Genomic DNA, 18,643 nt, shown 5'->3' with positions numbered 1-18,643 from the left:
AAAGGTGGTGAAGAAAGCATATGGCGTGCTTGCCTTCATCGGATGGGACGTCGAGTATAAAAGTTGGCAAATTACGTTACAGTTATATAAAACGTTGGTTAGGCTATGTTTGGAACACTGTGTCCAATTCTGGTCACCACATTGCCAGAAGGACGGGGAGGCTTTGGAGGCTTTACAGAAAAGGTTTGCCAGGATGTTGCCTGGTATGGAGGGTATTATCTATGAGGAGAGATTGAATAAACTTGGATTGTTCTGCCTGGAAAGACGGAGGCTGAGGGGCGACCTGACAGAAGTTTATAAAATTATGAGTGGTATGGATAGGGCGAACAGTTGGAAGCTTTTTCCCAGGGCAGAAATGACAATTACAAGGGAGCACAAGTTCAAGGTAAGGGGGGAAAGGTTCAGTGGAGATGTGCGGAGGAAGTAGTTTTACACAGAGGGTGGTGGGGGCCTGGAATGCACTGCCAAGTGAGGTGGTTGAGGCGCACGTTAGCGACATTTAAGACTTATCTGGATAGGCATGGTGGGGTATAGAGGGATACAGGCGGTTGATCAAGGTAGGACAAGACCGGCACAGGCTTGGAGGGCCAAAAGGCCTATCTTGTACTGTTCTTTGTTCTTTATAACTTTAGAATTAGATTTGGGCCATTCAGGAGTGATGTCAGGAAGCACTGCTTCACACAGGATAGTGAAAATCTGAAATTCTTTTCCTGCAAAAAGCTGTTGAGGCTCGAGCTCACCTGGAAAGTTCAAAGCTGATGTTGATAGATTTTCTCTGTTAGGCAGGGATGTAGTGAATATCAAACCAAGCTCCCGAAAAGGATTTGAGATACTGACTAGCCATGACTCAATTGAATAGTGCCGGCCTACTCTGGTGAGCTTTCAGCTTAGCACACTACTGAAATCTTTAAAGTTACCTTCTCTCTCCCTACATTAGAGGGCGGCACAATGGCACAGTGGTTAGTACTGCTGCCTTACAGCACCGGGGACCCGGGTTCGATTCTCTGCTTGGGTCACTGTCTGTGTGGAGTTTGCACATTCTCCCCGTATCTGTGTGGTTTTCCCCTGGGTGCTCCGGTTTCCTCCCACAGTCCAAAGATGTGTGGGTTAGGTTGATTGGCCATGCTAAATTGACCCTAGTTTTGGGGGGATTAGCAGGATAAATATGTAGGGTTACGGGAATGGGGTGGGATTGTTGTTGTTGCAGGCTTGATGGGCTGAATGGCCTCCTTCTGTACTGTAGGGATTCTATGACAGTGACTGCACTTTAAGAAAGAAGTGGATGTAATGCACTTGGTGACACTAGTGGTTGTGAGAAGCTCTTTATCAATACAAGTCTTATTTTTCAAAACACTAATTTACTGGCGTATCATCCAGTATCTTGCTTGCCTACATGAAGATTGGTGGGTCCAGTTAGTACAGTAGGCTTTTCTCATGTTGAGCAGCTCCAAGCTGAACCTAATCCCATCCTGACCACATCTGTCTGTCCACACCTCTTCCCTCCCAGGAGCAAAAGGAGAATGATTACAACTGAACGCTCTGACCCCCATCCCTTTAATCTAGAGCATGTGCGCCACAGCAGATCTTCCATGATGCAGCTCACAGTCAAGAGTTCAAACCACTTTGTAGGATCAGCATGTAATGGATAATTTAGTATCTACTTGCCAAAGTGCAAATTAATGCATCCCTAAAGGCTACAGGATGTATCTGTCAAGTCTAGAGGTCAATTGGAAGCTTTTTCTTTGCTGCAAGAGGATTTTATAAACAGATACCAGTGTTTACTTTGAAACAATATTTTGCCTCAACAGTGTGCCAAATGTGCAAGACTTCTTTTTGAGTATCTGTGTGAACTCTAACCTGCCAAAAGCTGCTTGAGAACAGTGAGTTGTGGATTCACATCTGTTGTTCCCGGCCTCAACTCTGGACCTGGTTGTAGGTGCACCTTTGCAGAGGAAAGCTCGCCATTTTGATGCGTGCAGGTGGCAACCAGCATCCTACCTGCTCACTCTGTACCATAAATCGTCAATTCTGCACACGGGGTACAGATCATGATTGAGTCTTAAGACATATTTAATGGGTGCAAGTATCTAAATGGTGTTGTAGTTCAGGAGAGGCGTTGGTACAAAATTTTAAATCTTTGCAGAATTCCTCAGAATAAATACATTGCTGAGAAGGCGAACCTTCTCCGTTTTTCTCTCCATAAATGCTGAGATTGAAACTTGGAGTCCCTTTCAGTCGGGGTCCAGTGTCAAAGCCAATAACAATCATCTTGCTAATTTTTTTCTTCTTAAAAATTACAGATTCTCCAGTGAAGACCAATGCAGAGGTGAAAGGTGTGGATGAGGAGTTCTTAGTTGTTGGAAACTCTGAACAGGGAGCACCAGTTAGTAAAATCTTGTCATCGTCTGATACAGGTACTGATTGTCTGATAAAGGGTGCTTTGTTTTGTCTGGGAATATTTGTTCTAAGGTGGGATAAGCATCCAAGTCAGGATCCTCGGAGCACCTTCATAACTTCACCTTTGTAAGAGTGGCACAGTGGTTAGCACTGCTGCCTCACAGCGCCAGGGACCTGGGTTTGATTCCCGGCTTGGGTCACTGTCTGTGTGGAGTCTGCACGTTCTTCCTGTGTCTGCGTGGGTTTCCTCCCACAGTCTGAAAGATGTGCTGGTTGGGTGCCATTGGCCATGCTAAATTCCCCCTCAGTGTACCCGAACAGGCGCCAGAGTGTGACGACGAGGGGATTTTCACAGTAACTTCATTGCAGTGTAAGCCTACTTGTGACTAAATTTTATAACTTGTGAAATGTGAGTGTTGAGGACCGGGGTGCTTTTGTTGCTTGTTTCTCGGTACGTGATGTTCGCATCTGTTACCCTTGAGTTGAGGTACAGGACAGATAAAAGTCAAGTCTTTGTAATCTTGTTCGATAATGTGCTTTAGACTGAACTGCACAAATCTGGCATCAAGTGGCACTGTTACCAGATTGGTGATGAGCAAGAGGCGAGTTTGCTCTGCCGTCCTCGACTTTACTATTGTTCCGGGTTAGCCCACTTTTGTAGCACATCTTAAACCTTTCAACATCTTGAGCCATTGTAGGTTGTGCGCAAGCATCGTCTGCGTTAGGATGTAAAAACCCTCTAGGTGTACAACACCGTGTGAAAAATAATTATGGAGTACAACTTTGCAGACTTTTGTTGGAGTTACTTGCAGTGTGGGCTTCCTCACCTTGGTTAGACCTCTCTTGGAGTATTATGAATGTTTCCAGTCTCCATATTGTAAAAAAAAGATATAGAGGCACTGGAGACGGTCCATAAACAAAACTACTCTTGAATTAAGAACTGAGAGCCAACATAATTAAGGACCCCACGCACCCCGGACATGCTCTCTCCCACTTTCTTCCGTCGGGAAAAAGTTATAAAGTCTGAGGTCTCGTACCAACCGACTCGAGAACAGCTTCTTCCCTGCTGCCATCAGACTTTTGAATGGACTTGCCTCGCACTAAGTTAATCTTTCTCTGCACCCTAGCTATGACTATAACACTACATGCTGCAGTCTCTCCTTTCCTTCTCTATGAACGGTATGCTTTATCTGTATAGCATGCAAGAAATAATACTTTTCACTGTGTACTAATGTGACAATAATAAATCAAATCAAACTATCTATTGGAAAAGAGAAGACTGAGTGATGACCTAATGGAGACCTTTAAGATTGAGATGATTTCACGTGTGGAGGAATCCAGAACCAAGGGCCATAAATATAAGATAATCTCTCATAAATCCGACAGGAAATTCAGGAGAAACCTCTTTACCCAGCGAGTGATTAGAATGTGGAGCTCTCTACCACAAGGAGTAGTTGAGATGAATATCACCAATGCATTGAAGGAGTAGTGTGGTAAACACTTCACGAAGAAAGGAATAGAAGGTTGTGTTGTTGATGGGTTGAGATGAATAAGTGTGGGAGGAGGCACGTTTGGAGCATGAACACCGGTACGGATTAGTTGGCCCATTTCTGTGCTATTAATGCTATATAATTGAGAAGGGGTAAACCGCTCAGACCTAATATCCTGTTCCATTTCTCATAGATTTCGCATTTTAGTATTTGAACTTAGTTTTCTTGATCTACATTGGGGGGGGGGGGGGGGGGGGGGGTGGTGCAGAAGAGATTTCCCTGTTTGGCTGGATGTTGAAACCATAAGTTTTTAGTGCACTTTTATAGTGTTCGCAACAGGGCAGCATTAAAACATTGGGATTAAATTACAGCCACAGCTGGATATAGGAAGTAAATATAATGTAATCATGCATCCTCCCCCCGCCCCCCCCTCCCCCGCTTTGGGCACCAGACATTCAAAATGTGCACTGGCTTCAAAAGTAAATTCCGATTTAAAAGGATTCAAAGTCTGCACAGCATCCACTTCCCCTGTTGTGTCTTTTTATCTCTGTCTCATTGCTTATATCTGTTTTCTTTGTGCTTGTGAGCTTATTACTGCTCATTTATTACCAACTGCTGCGCTTTTATTGTGGCAGGAAGTGCAGAGCCCATGCTTTTGGCAGTCGCTTGACCTGTCAGGCCTCGACTGTCCAGTATCCTCCAATTCAGTGCGAGTAACCATGGCGACAAAACAATCAAGTGTTTCTTTTTAATCCCTCGCTCCCGCCCCCGAGTTCAGTAAAGTTTCGTTGGTTCAAAACGCTTGAAAGATTGAAACACACAAAAATTAGCGCACTGATTCGGAGAAGGTTATCAATTAATAACTGCGCTATTTGGGCGTTAGTTGTGGCCCTGGGGAGTACATTTGCCCCAATATCAGAAGGTTGTGGGCTCGGATCCCATGAAATCTTCAGCACAAAATTCGGGGCTGGCATTCCATTGCAGTACTGAGGGAATGCTGTACAGCAAGAAGTGTCATCTTTCAGATGAGACGCTAAACCAAGGCCCCATCTGCTCTTAGGTGGATGTCAAAGCTCCCATGGTCCTATATTGAAGAAGAGGAAATTTCTCTCCAGCCAATGTCCATCCTTCCATATCTGTCCATTTGCCTCATTGCTGTTTGTGGGCTGTGTGCAAACTGGCTGCTGCTTTCCCCCCATTTGATTACATTTCAAGTCTACTTCAGTTGCTGTAAAACGCATGGAGAATGTGAAAGGTGTGATATGAATGCAAGACTTACTTTTTCCCTTCTTGAAAAGATGGGAACTGTTAATTAATCCCACTTTAATTCTCTTGATTGTCCCCATGAGCCAGAGCACTCCAATCGTCTCGGCACAGTGGTTAGCACAGCTGCCTCACAGTGCCAGGGACCCGGGTTCGATTCCCGGTTTGGGTCACTGTCTGTGTGGAGTCTGCACATTCTCCCTGTGTTTGCTCGAGTTTCCTCCCACAGTCCGAAAGACATGTTGATTAGTGCATTGGCCACGCTAAATTCTCCCTCGGTGTGCCCGAACAGGTGCCGGAGTGTAGCAACTGGGGGATTTTCACTTCAATGCAGTGTTAATGTAAGCTGACTTGTTCACTGCTCCACCCATTCGTTTTGTTTATTTTATTAATCACGTACTTTGACAAATTCCATTGTGGAGGCAAATTTGAGGAGATGCAGGTTGAGGGAAGTTCCAGTCTTTCTCCCTTGCTGGGGAGATGTTTGGAAACATTGTGTTGTTGGGCAAGGAGCAAACTCTATCTCCTTCCCAGTTCCATGGTGTGGAGATGTTGGCATTGGATTGAGGTGGGCACAGTAAGAAGCCTCCCCAACACCAGGTTAAAGTCCAACAGGTTTATTTGGAATCACGAGCTTTCAGAGTGCTGCTCCTTCATCAAATGTATCCTTCCCATTTCCATCCATAGTTGACGAGCTTTGTTGATCAGATGAACCTGCTGAATTCCAAAGTTGGTAAGATTTCCACCATTAAGTACTTGGTCAGAATGTGTGACTTGAGTGTTGAAGCTGAACATAATTACACCGTGCGTGGCAACAAGCCTATTCCTCAATATAGCCAAGTCTGTCTTTACTCTAATGTAAGATTCCTAATTCAGCAGGGAATAGAAGGACATTAACACAGATTGTCAGTGGGTCTTGGGCGTGGTGTTTTAGGAGGGCCTAAGCCAGTTGAGGAGAATATTCTCTTTGTATGAGTCAGTTGTAGCTGTACTCGGTGTAGTTTTCCTGTTGGCAGGCTGCTGTTATTGTGGTAAGCACACAGATCATTCAGCAGAGTTTCTGTGCATTGACTCCAATCTTAATTTCTTGCAGAGCTGCTGCAGTTGAGTGGCACAGACCCAGTGGCTGAAGCAGCAATTCGACAACTAACTGAGTCGGCAAAGCATGCGTTGAAATCTCCCATCAAGAAAAGTACAATTGTCATTTCGGGTGTTACAAAGGTAGGTTCTGTATCATGTAAATTGACCCTAGTGTCAGGGGGATTAGCAGGGTAAATATGTGGGGTTACGGGGAGAGGGTCTAGGTGGGATTGTGGTTGGTGCAGACTTGATGGGCCAATTGGCCTCCTGCACTGTAAGGATTCTATGATCCTATGTCAGAGATCTTCTTCCTCTGTACCTTGGTCAATGTTTCCATTCATCCATTCATTCTTCCATTCCCAAACCAGTACGTCTAGACTCTGCAAATTTGGGGTTTGTTTCAAGTTCTATGTTCTGGTCGAGAGGAGGAGTCTGTTTTATGTGCAATATAATTCAGAACAGGGTAAGGATGTTGCCCAGAGACAACGTGGTTTGGCTTAGCAAGTAGAGAAGGGTTTTTCCAATCGCGTTGTTCATTTTGTTTTTCCTTTTGATTGGGAATTCACTAGTTCAAGACATGCTGTGGGATTGGCATTGATGGACTTTTTTTTTTCACTAGTGAAGAATTCCAGCCCCTCATCGTTCCAGTATATACTAGTATAAACACTGTTAGGGTACAAAACCAAGATGGTGTGTATGTCTGTATATTTCTTTGTGGGATGTGGGAATGCTGGCATGACTGTATTTGTTGTCCAGCCCCAGCAGCCCTTAGAAACTGGCTGTAGAGTTTCTGAATGATGGCACTCGTGTAAGACACTGGAGAGCGTACAGAAAAGATTCATGAGAATGGTTCCAGAGATGAGGAACATCAGATGTGAGGATGGAGTGGAGAAGTTAGGACTGTTTTCACTGGAGGAGAGAAGGCTGAGGGTTTGATGGAAGATAAAAACAAATTACTGTGGATGCTGGAATCTGAAACCAAAAGAGAAAATGCTGAAAAATCTCAGCATGTCTGGCAGCGCCTGTAAGGAGAGAAAAGAGCTGACGTTTCGAGTCCAGATGACCCTTTGACAAAGGATCATCTGAACTCAATGTCAGCTCTTTTTTCTCCTTACAGATGCTGCCAGACCTGCTGAGATTTTCCAGCATTTTCTTTCTTTTTGGGTTTGATAGAGGTATTTAAGATCATGAGAAGACTGGACAGAATAGATGGGCGGGGAAACTGTTCCTGAACGGATTGAGAGGGAGCAGATGTAAGGTAATTGGCAAAAGTGATAGCGCGAAGAAACTTGTTGATACGGCTGGGGCCTGGAATGCACTGCCAGAGAGTGGGGTGGAGGCAGGTTCAATCCAAGCATTCACAAGGGAATTACCTGAAAAAGGAGAGTGTGTGTGCAGGGTTACGGGGATAAGGTGGAGAAAGGCACTAGGTGAATTGCTCATTCGGAGAGCCAGTGTATTCGCGATGGGCTGAATGGCCTCCTCCTGCACTGTACCAATTCTGTGTGTATTCCCAGGATATTGGAACGACAAGTATGGGAGTGGTTTACGTTTGAATTGGAATGGTGTGCGACTTGGAGGTGAATTTGCTTCTCTTGCCATGTTAGGAGAGTTGCATATAAAATAGACTATCCGCACTCTTAATTCTTTTTGTTTGGAACAACACATTATACAAGTGTCTGACCAATTTATCTTTCACCAAGTCTAGTCACAGCCTCAAATGGTCTGTTGGCTATTTAGTCCAACTTCGTCAGGGACGTTTTCCCTTGGTGTGTCCACGATCCCCATTGCTGGGTTTCCATTCAGTAGTGCAGGGGTATAGATGTTGACTGTCAGAAATTTGTAACCTAGATGAGCTTCTTTCCCATCTTTCCCTTCAGGCTCCCTTGGCTGGCGATGATGAGCTCACCCTGTCGGCTGATTACGCAGCTGCGATGGATGCATCCTTGAGGCAGGAACCTCAGCCCCACACTTCCTCCGAGAGTATCGCCGGGCTGCCAGCCCGAACATTAACTCACAGCTTACCCACGGCTGAGCTTTGCGGTGCTGAGGGACCTTCAACAACGGCACCCACCAGCAGAGTTGGTCAAGAATTCAGTCAGTGGAACGATGGCTCTCAGGAAGACCTGGATTTTGAACAGAGGTCCAGTATTTCCATAGGCGGTTCAGAAGCAGGAACAATGAAAAAATCTAGAGGTAAATGTTCCAAATCAGGATTTTTTTAAACAAAAGATCCATTTGGAATCTCTTTTCTTCTTTACTCTTTTATGGAATTGGGGTGTTGCTGGCAAGTCCAGTATTTGTTGCCTTTGGCACAGTGGTTAACACTGCTGCCTCACAGCGCCAGGGACCCGGGTTTGATGTATATATTAGGGGCACAGTGGTTAACACTGCTGCCTCACAGCGCCAGGGACCCGGGTTTGATGTATATATTAGGGGCACAGTGGTTAGCACTGCTGCCTCACAGCGCCAGGGACCCGGGTTTGATGTATATATTAGGGGCACAGTGGTTAGCACTGCTGCCTCACAGCGCCAGGGACCCGGGTTTGATGTATATATTAGGGGCACAGTGGTTAACACTGCTGCCTCACAGCGCCAGGGACCCGGGTTTGATGTATATATTAGGGGCACAGTGGTTAGCACTGCTGCCTCACAGCGCCAGGGACCCGGGTTTGATGTATATATTAGGGGCACAGTGGTTAGCACTGCTGCCTCACAGTGCCAGGGACCCGGGTTTGATGTATATATTAGGGGCACAGTGGTTAGCACTGCTGCCTCACAGCGCCAGGGACCCGGGTTTGATGTATATATTAGGGGCACAGTGGTTAGCACTGCTGCCTCACAGCGCCAGGGACCCGGGTTTGATGTATATATTAGGGGCACAGTGGTTAGCACTGTTGCCTCACAGCGCCAGGGACCCGGGTTTGATGTATATATTAGGGGCACAGTGGTTAGTACTGCTGCCTCACAGTGCCAGGGACCCGGGTTTGATGTATATATTAGGGGCACAGTGGTTAGCACTGCTGCCTCACAGCGCCAGGGACCCGGGTTTGATTCCTGGCTTGGATCACTCTATGTGGAGTTTGCATGTTCTCCTCGTGTCTGTGTAGGTGTCCTCCTGGCACTCCGGTTTCCTCCCACAGTCCAAAGGTGCATTGGCCATGCTAAATTGACCCTCAATGTACCCGAATAGGCGCCGAAGTGTGGCGACTAGGGGATTTTCACAGTAGCTTGTAAGGCTACTTGTGACTAATAAATAAACAAACTTTTATAATAAATAAACGAATTGCCCTTGGAATTCCTTTTTTCTTTACTCTTTTATGGGATGTGGGCATTCCTAGCAAGGCCAGCATTTATTGCCCTTCCCTAGTTGCCCTTGAACTGAGTGGCTTGTCAAAGGGCAGTTACGATTCACATGTAGGCCACACCAGGTGAAGATGGCAGGTTTCCTTCCTGAAAGGACATTAGTGAAGCAGATGGGTTTTTGTGACAATGGTTTCATGGTCGCCCTTAGACTTTTAATTTCAGTCTTTTATTGAACTCAAATTGCACGACCTGCTATGGTGGGAATCCTGGGTCCCCAGAGCCTTATCCTGGGTCTCTGGTTTATTAATCTAGTGACAATACCACCACGCCATCACCTCCCTTCTGTGCAATGTTATGCTGTAATTTTGTCAAGACCTCTTAAATGGTAAATCTACCGGTGACGGATCTGTGTATCCCACTATAATAAGCAAAAACATAAAACGCCGGAAATTCCCAGCAGGTCTGTCAGCATCTGTGGAGAGAAAAAAACAATTAATGTTTCAGGCTGTGACCTTTCATCAAAACTTTGTCTGGTGGTGATCAGAACTACTTCAAGGGGAGCATTGGAAGAGAAGTGCACGGTGGTACAGTGGTTAGCATTGTTGTCTCACTGCGCCAGGGACCGGATTGGAGTCCAAGTTTGTGTCACTGTCTGTGCGTGGTCTGAATGTTCTCCCCATGTCTGTGTGGGTTTCCTCCGGGTGCTCCAGTTTCCTCCCACAGTCCCGAAAGACGTGCTGGTTCGGTGCGTTGACTGTGCTAAATTCTCCCTCAGTGTACCCGAACAGGTGCTGGAGTGTGGCGACTAGGGGATTTTCACAGTAACTTCACTGCAGTGTTAACATAATGTGGAGTTGCCAGTGTTGGACTGGGGTAGGCACAGTAAGTAGTCTCACAACACCAGGTTAAAGTCCAACAGGTTTATTTGGTAGCACGAGCTTTCGGAGCTCTTGATTACCTGTTAAGACTCGCATTCCAACCATTATCTTGTAATTGAGTTTATGTCTATATATGCCCTGTTTGTGAACCGAACCATTCACTCATCTGATGAAGGGGCAACGCTCCTACCAAATAAACCTATTGGACTTTAACCGGTGTTGTGAGACTACTTACAGTGTTAACATAAGCTGACTTGTGACACTAATAAATAAACTTAAAACTTAAGAAGCTTGGTTCTTTATCTCTCCATCTTGGCTGGAGTGCAGTGAGACCAATTGGAGTGCTCCCCCCCCCCCCCCCCCCCCCCCACCACACACACACACACACACACACCCTCCCCAGCTGAAATCCACAAACCCTGGGTGTAGTGGCAATGTCTAACACACTGCCACGTGGTTAAAAAGTGTCTACTGAATCATTGGGCAAACTTCAATTCAATATGTGTTCAACCCCTCCAACACAAGCCTGCTTCTGTTGGAGGTGGGAAGGAGGATCCTTCGTGTGGGTATGAATGTATCTTGTTTTCTCAAGTATTTTTGTGTTGGACCTGATTTGCCACGCCTGTTTGAATTTTCTTTTTCAGGTGGCTTTATGCGGAGCAGCGCAAAATTCTTTTTCCGGCGGAGGCGGCATCAGAAGGAGCCTGGGATGAGCCAGTCGCACAACGACCTGGTTTATCTGGAGCAGCCGATGCTCCTGGAGAAGGAGAGGAAGTCGGCCAGGAAGCACATTAAGAGGCTTTTCCCGAAATCCAAAAGCAAAGCTAAATTTAACGGCTCTACACTGGACTAAAACTCCTGATCACTTCTGAGCTTAACTCTCTCTGTCTCCCTCGCTGTCTTGTCCTGCCCTCTTCCTCCGTCCCACTTTGTTGCACTTGCGGCTAAGGAATGTGCAAACTCCAAAAGCCTCTGGGGATGTCGTTTGACTTGCGATCATTGAGGCTTGCTGTATCTGCATTATTCCAGTTTAGGAAGACAGCTATTTTTTAAAAAGATGTCATCTTTCACTCATTGAGGAAAATAGCAACATTTTTTTCTGTATGTTGGGGGTTGGGGTTGTTGGGCTTCCATTAGCTTCTGGATTTTCTATCATGAGCATTGGGTAAAATGAAAGCCTTTGGAAACTGTGGGACACTTTTAACACTACATTTTTCCATGTACCCAGTTCTTACTACAGATAAACATCCCTCCTGCTTGGGGTGCAATGTTCCTGTTCAGCTGAGCTATTCCTGACTATATTGATCCTTCATTGCCAGATTGAAGGCCGTTTTGCAAGTATTTATTATGCTCTATGTCCCAAGAGGGCATTTGCCATATGAAGTTTAAAATTATTGCAATTTTTTTAACATGTGAAATGGGGTCTAAACCCCAAGTAATTTGTCGTTTCCTCAGTTCCAGTTCTATAATCCATATCTCCCTTTGCCATACTCTCCCCCCCCCCAACTCCATTCGCATCTCCCAATTTTCCTGAGGTCCTCTGAAATTGAGAGGCCTACACCACAGGCCTCAGGATGGAACAGCTCCAAGGCCTGACTGAGCCAATTGGAGGGATTTGCATTCCCTCCATTTTAGTTTCTGTTCCCTTCCGAGACGGCCCTGGTGAGAGTATCATCCCATGATGTGGTCAGAACACCTGATTATTTTTTTGCTCTCTCTTCCCTCACCTTTATTGGTGTTGATTCGATTACAATTTTTACCTTGAGAGCTCTGGGTGAAGGATGGGATCGTGGAGGGTCGTTCTCTTTGCAAGAGCTGTCAAATGGCCATCTTGTGGCAGGGGTGGGTGGGTGGGAGGAAGGAAGCCAACAAGCACTGGACAGGAACCAGCCACCCTGCTTCAGCCCCTTGCGTAAGAATATCTCATGCAGGGCAAAACGGTGAGAGAAATTCCCTGAAAGGGAGAAGGATCTGAGTGGAATGACTGCCTCTTGGGGAAACAAATGGCGTTCTAATGAAAGACATTGAGACGATTGCTAAACCTGGGAGACCATTGTAATGTTAAATATCAAAACAGTTCGATTTGGTCTGTGCCAAACAGAAACCATATCTTGTAACCTGCTATCTTACACTACAGAGTATCAAACCAAGCTCAGAAGCATTAATTTCCCCTCTATGGGATTGTGAGAATCCTGAATTGCCAGAGTTTTAGACTAAAGGTGACCAGCCAGCTCTTTGCTTTTTAGATGGTTTACAGTTTGGGAATATGAATTTATGAAGCGAGGAGTGTGTAAGAAAAGCCACCACGAGACCAGCAGAATTGAGCAAGTGATTGTTCACTGTGTAGCAGGTATTTAAAATAGGACAGAGTTCAGTAGGTTTGTGTGCACGTAATAGCATCCTCTCTTTTTTTTTCTCCCCCTGTTCGGTATTTTAGGGATTGCAACATCACCTGTAACACTCCAGAAAAAAAAGCACCTCGAGCTTCCGACAGGCCTGTCAAGACGCTGCTGCACTGTGCCACTTTAAGTGCCGCATGCTTAGTTGGACCAGAGGGATCTTTTCAAAACTGCACTTGAATTTATTTTTAATACTGACCGTGGTCGCCTGGATCCACCATTTTTCATGACGTCCCCAAGTACTTACTGTGCCTGGTGATGCCATGCAGCGGCGCTGCTCCTGAAGCCTTGAGGGATACCTCCCAGCTGTGGATAGGAATGACTCAGAAGGGGCAACAGCTGGGAGGGTTGGATACCTGATATTCATGGGGCATCGCAGTGTTTGCTGGGATGTTCATCCAGGCTTCAGACTGAGGAGTTAAATGGACTGTGTGTCTTATGTATGTGTGTGTGCTTGTGGAAGGATACAATAGGATAAACCTCAAATTTTGTACCTTCTGGTAAGTTTTTTTTTAAAACAAGACATATTATTATTTGGTTTACAACAACTGTGACCACTTGTCATCTTTTTTTTATGGTGAGTTTGTTTTTTTTGCTACTGCCAATTTTGCCTCCAAGTATTTAGCAGCGATTGAATAACTTATGTTAGTGTTCTGCCTGTTCCTCACTTCAGGTTGGACTGCAACATGGCACTGCTTACCTTATAGCCATCTTTTAGAGCTGTCACTCTAACATGCAATTGATGTCCATTTGCCTCCTAGCTAGGCTGACGGAACATTTACAAACTAAAAATTATGACAAAATCCAAAACTGTAAAAGTTCTGCGAATGAGGGCCAAGAACTCGTATTCTTCCAGAAGTCTTTTCTGGCTCTCGGGTTGTATATAGTTTCCTAGGGCAGAGCCCCTCTCCCCCGCCGCAGAACGCTCCTAGGATAGAGCCAAACCCCCCCCTCTCCCCGCCCCCCCCCCCCCCAACCAACGCCTCTTGCAGGACACTCCATTTTACATAAACTGTCTGTGCCAAGTACTGAATGGGGAGTAAAGATCAGTGAATGCCTTTTTACTCCTTTCCCTTATCGTTCGGTTGGCCAAGAGGTGGTGGTGTGATATATTTGACTATTGCTGCGGATTTTGTCACTCCCTTTAAACTTTCTTTTCCATGTTTTCCTCACTCCTCAACACCCCTCGTTCCACCCCCCCCCCCCCCCCCCCCCCCCAACCTCCTTTTCTATTCCAGGGCGTTATTTTGGGGGAACAAAGTGTGTGCTGGGTTTACATAATGCTGTTCTTTCACTGCGGGCTTCCAGATATTCTATATATAGCTCAGTGATTTTTTTTTATACTAAAAGACATTAAGTAATAATGTTGTATGTAGAGAAGTCTAAAATGATTCCTAACGAGTGACCTGCCAATCATTTGTGTACGTGTGGGTGGATGTGTGTCTGTGTCTGTGTGAGATTCCTGTCAATTTAGGGCTTTAGTGTTCAGTACTGACACCTCCTACTGAAAATTGAAGGTGTGGTACCCATTATCCCTTTACATTATCTCTCCCTTTTATATATAAAATCTAGCAATTCCCTGCATGTGATTACTGCATATCAAGACCACTACCTGATGGGGGAATTGAACACGTAACCAAAGAGTGACGGAGGGCTGTGTATCCCTATTACTGCTGGCTACGATACCGCCTTCAAGGACCATGGCTGTTCATGCCCGCGGGATCTTCTGGTCCCACCGACGACCCCCCCCCCCCCCCCAGCGTGTTTCCTGGGCTGTTAATAGGAAACTCCGTCGAAAGTAGCGGAGCCAGAAGATTTCCCCCACCCTCCGCCGGTGAGCAGCGTGCTGCCTCCTCCTGTGGGAAGCACTCTGTGGGGAGGCCAGTGAACAATCCCCGTCCCAATGTTTGCCTTTCCCATCCGAAACGTACCGTCTCCGTGTAAACTTGTAAATGATTTTATTTAGCACAGGCCCAATGATTGTAGGTTTCTCGTAAACCGTAACTGGAACCTTCCTTTGGTGCTCCTTCCCTACCTGGAATTAGTAAAAGGGAAAAATATAAATGTTTATGGAACTGAGCCAGGAATTAGAACTGAAAATGAATTCCACACTAAGTTATTGATGATTCTTAAAGCAAATGCTGCATGTTAATCTTGCATCAAAGGAGAAACACTGAAGTTACCCAGTTGCCTTCATATGTAAAACCCGTGTCTTAATTCATGTAACTAATGCAATAAATATTGAGAATCGTGAGGGGTTATCTTTCTTGCTCTTTTGTTCGTGTTGCTGACTGCAGGGCAGACGGGATTGTTTCATCATGGTCACCTAGTAATGTTTCAGATCGAAGGCAACCGTTGATCTATTTCCATGCTGGTCAACAGAAATTGTTCAGTAGCCATAGATGTGGCCACAGGTTAGCCCCATGAAGTCTCATGCAGCACAGAAACGCCTTGGGCGCAATGCAGACTAATGTACTTCAGACGAAAAGAAGGACTTGCTTTTATATACTACCTTAGGATGTCATAGAATAGAATCCGAGAATCCCTGCAGTACAAAAAGAGGCTATTTGGCCCATCAAGCCTGCACCCACAGCAATCCCACCCAGGCCCTATCCCCATTACCACACGTATTTACTCTGCTAGTCCCCCTGATACCAAGGGTCAATTTAGCATGGCCTATCGACCTAACCCACACATCAAAAGGTGATTTGCAGCCAGTTGGGTACTTTGTGTCATGTAATCACTTCTGTGATGCAGGGAAACCAACAAACAGTTCGCACCCAGCGAGGTGCCACAAACAGCAGATAATCTGTTTGTAGATCATAGCATCCTACAGTGCAGAAGGAGGCCATTTGTTCCATCGCGTCTGCTCTGACCACAATCCCACCCAGGCCCTATCCTCATAAACCTATACATTTACCCTAGCTAGTCACTCTGATACTAAAGGGCAATTTAATGTGGCCAACCCACCTAACCCACACATCATTGGCCCAGATAGCACAAAACTGCTTTGGCCTTCAACCGTGGGATCTTTTATGTTGACACAAGAGACCGAGGGTGGGAGGGGGGGGGGTGCTGGTGGCTGACCGCATGGGAAAACCAGCTGAAATGTGGAAAGGGCCTGTAAAATATGGGAAGGTTGGTGATTCTGAGGCCAGCATACACTACTTATCCCTAATTTCCCTTGCAAAGGTGGTGATGAGCTCTTTTCTTGGACTCCTGCATTCAGTGTGTGAAGGTACTCCCACAGTGCTGTTCAAAGAGTTGTAGGATTTTGACCCAGCAACAATAAAGAAATAGATTATATATCCAATTCAGGATGGTATGTGGCTTGGAAGGGAATTTGCAGGTGGTGCTGTTCCCATTTTCCTGCTGCCCTTGTTCTGCTAGGTAGTCGAGGTTGTGGGCTTGGAAGGTGCTGTCAAAGGAGCCTTGGTGCAGGGCATCTTGTAGATGGTTCACACTGTTACGGCTGTACACCGGCAGTGGAGGGTGTGTATGTTTAAAGTGATGAATGCGAAGGTGGTGGGCTGCTTTGTCCTGGATAGTGATAAATTCCAAGTTTTATTAGAGCTGAATTCATCCAGGCAAGTGGAGAACCTCCATCACATTCGTGGCTTGCATCTTGTAGATGGTAGGCTTTGGACAGTCAGAAACACATGTTGTAAAATACCCAGCCTCAAGCCTGCTCTTGGAACCACAGTATTTGTGACTGATCCAGTAAAGTTTCCAGTAGCCCTTCATAGAGGTGCTTTAGACTTGTGTTAGAAATGTTCATTGCCTGCATTTGTGTGATACAAGTATTACTTATCATTTATCCAGTCCAAGTCTGAAAGCTGTCTAGGTTTTCATTAATGTACTGGAGTGAGACTCGCCTCAGAGAAGGTTCTGGGTTCGAGAATATTACCTCCAAACCACAGCTAACACTGATGAACAAACAAGGTTTGGTTTAAGCTTGTGTGAATGTGAGAGATTACATTCCTGACTCTATCCATTAACTTTTTATGTACCATTCAAAAATGCATTCCCAACTAGCCACCGAACTCGGGTGGCACAGTGGTTAGCACTGCTGCCTCACAGCGCCAGGGACCCGGGTTCAATTCCCGGCTTGGATCACTGTCTGCACATTCTGTGTGGGGTTTCCTCCAGGTGCTCCAGTTTCCTCCCACAGTCTGAAAGGCATGCTAGTTAGGTGCATTGGCCACACAATTCTCCCTCAGTGTATCTGAACAGGCACCGGAGTGTGGCAACCACAAGATTTAAGTTAATGTAAGTCTACTTGTGACAAACTTTTAAATAAACTTTATACTTAATGTAACTAGAATTGGACCTATTGGACAACATTGGTCTATTTATCCCAACTATCCATCAATGTCTTTATTGTTTCTGGAATTAATTGGCCTCTGTCCTTTCCTAATGGAAATTTACCTGGTCTGTTTTATTAATACTTGTGGTGATTTTCTGTTCCATTACTTTGCCTGTAATGTGTTACGTAACTATATTGTCCAAATTTCCTTTTTTGATATCCTTAATTTTTTAAACTGTGTCCTCTTGTCCTCGAATCCTGTGCCCGACAATTTCCTTGAAACCAATTTCTCATACCTCATTGCACATCTTTCATAAAACATGTACAGCAGTGTCAATGGGAGCACACTTTGTGTCTCAAGTCAGATGGTTGTGGGTTCAAGTCTCACTCTAGAGACCTGAGCAAATAATCTAAGGTGATACTTCAGTGTAATGCCGAGAGAGTACTGCACTATTGGAGGTGCCACCTTTCAAACGAGAGGTTAAACTGAGACCGTGTTTTCACTTTCAGGTGAACATGGAGATCCCAGGGTGCTATTCAGAGAAAATCCTTTGGTCATGAATCGCAGAAAGTCGGTATGCAAGTGCAGCCCGTAATAAAAAAGGCAAATGGGATGTTGGCATTTATTGCCAAGGGACTGGAGTATAAAAGTAGAGAAGTAGTGTTGCAATGGTATAGGGTGAGACCACATCTGGAGTACTGTGTCCAGTTTTGGTCTCCTTATTTGAGGAAGGATGTGGTGGCATTGGAGGCAGTTCAGAGGAGGTTCACCAGATTGATTCCGGGGATGAAGGAGTTGATGTATGAAGAGGGATTAAACAGTTTGGGTTTATACTCGCTGGAGTTTAGAAGGATGAGAGGGGATCCGATCGAGGTATATAAAATTTTAAAAGGGATTGATGAAGTAAACGTAGACCAAATGTTTCCTCTTATGGGGCAATCTAGAACAAGGGTCACAGGTATAGGTTGCGAGGCGGTAGATTTAAAACTGAGATGAGGAGGAAGTACTTCTCACAGAGGGTGGTGAATTTATGGAACTTGCTGCCCCATAGCATGGTGGAGTCTGAATCATTGAATGGTTTCAAAAAGGAGGTAGATATATATCTAATTTTTAAAAAAAGGATATGGGGAACAGGTGGGGAGGTGGATTTCAGACCAGGGAGCGATCGGCCATGATCTGATTGAATAGCAGAGCAGGCTCGAAGGCCTGAATTTGCCTACTTCTTCTCCTAGTAGTTATGTTCCTATGTTATCCCGTTACTGTTTGTGGGAGCTTGCTGTGTAAGTTACCTGCTGTGTTGCCTATATTGCAACAACAATTACACAAAGGTGTTGGCTGGATAGATAGAACATAGAAAAAATACAGCACAAAACAGGCCCTTCGGCCCACAAGTTGCGCCGGTCATGTCCCTACCTACCTAGGCTTATATGTCCTGGTGTTGTGAAAAGCGCTTTTGAAATGTACATTTCTTTTCTTATAAAATCTGATTTCATTCTCAGTGAAGAGCAAAGTTCCAGACGAGA

At 45.4% G+C, this 18,643-nt stretch overlaps 1 protein-coding gene across 1 annotated transcript in view; it reads left to right on the top strand.

Moving 5' to 3' along the window:
* Positions 1-11,483, top strand: part of c2cd2 (C2 calcium dependent domain containing 2) — a 62,296-nt gene extending 50,813 nt beyond the window's left edge. Inside the window, exons 11-14 of the mRNA XM_078233019.1 lie at positions 2,301-2,414; positions 6,244-6,371; positions 8,111-8,426; positions 11,059-11,483. Of these exons, the coding sequence (XP_078089145.1) occupies positions 2,301-2,414; positions 6,244-6,371; positions 8,111-8,426; positions 11,059-11,267 (767 nt within the window). The 3' untranslated portion in view covers positions 11,268-11,483. The remainder of the gene's footprint in view (positions 1-2,300; positions 2,415-6,243; positions 6,372-8,110; positions 8,427-11,058) is intronic.
* Positions 11,484-18,643: the final 7,160 nt, after the last annotated feature.

The sequence above is a fragment of the Mustelus asterias genome, chromosome 17, assembly GCF_964213995.1.
Source record: "Mustelus asterias chromosome 17, sMusAst1.hap1.1, whole genome shotgun sequence".
Lineage (NCBI taxonomy): Eukaryota > Metazoa > Chordata > Chondrichthyes > Carcharhiniformes > Triakidae > Mustelus > Mustelus asterias.
Note: the sequence above shows the minus strand (reverse complement) of the source record. Positions and strands in the feature narration are given on the sequence as shown.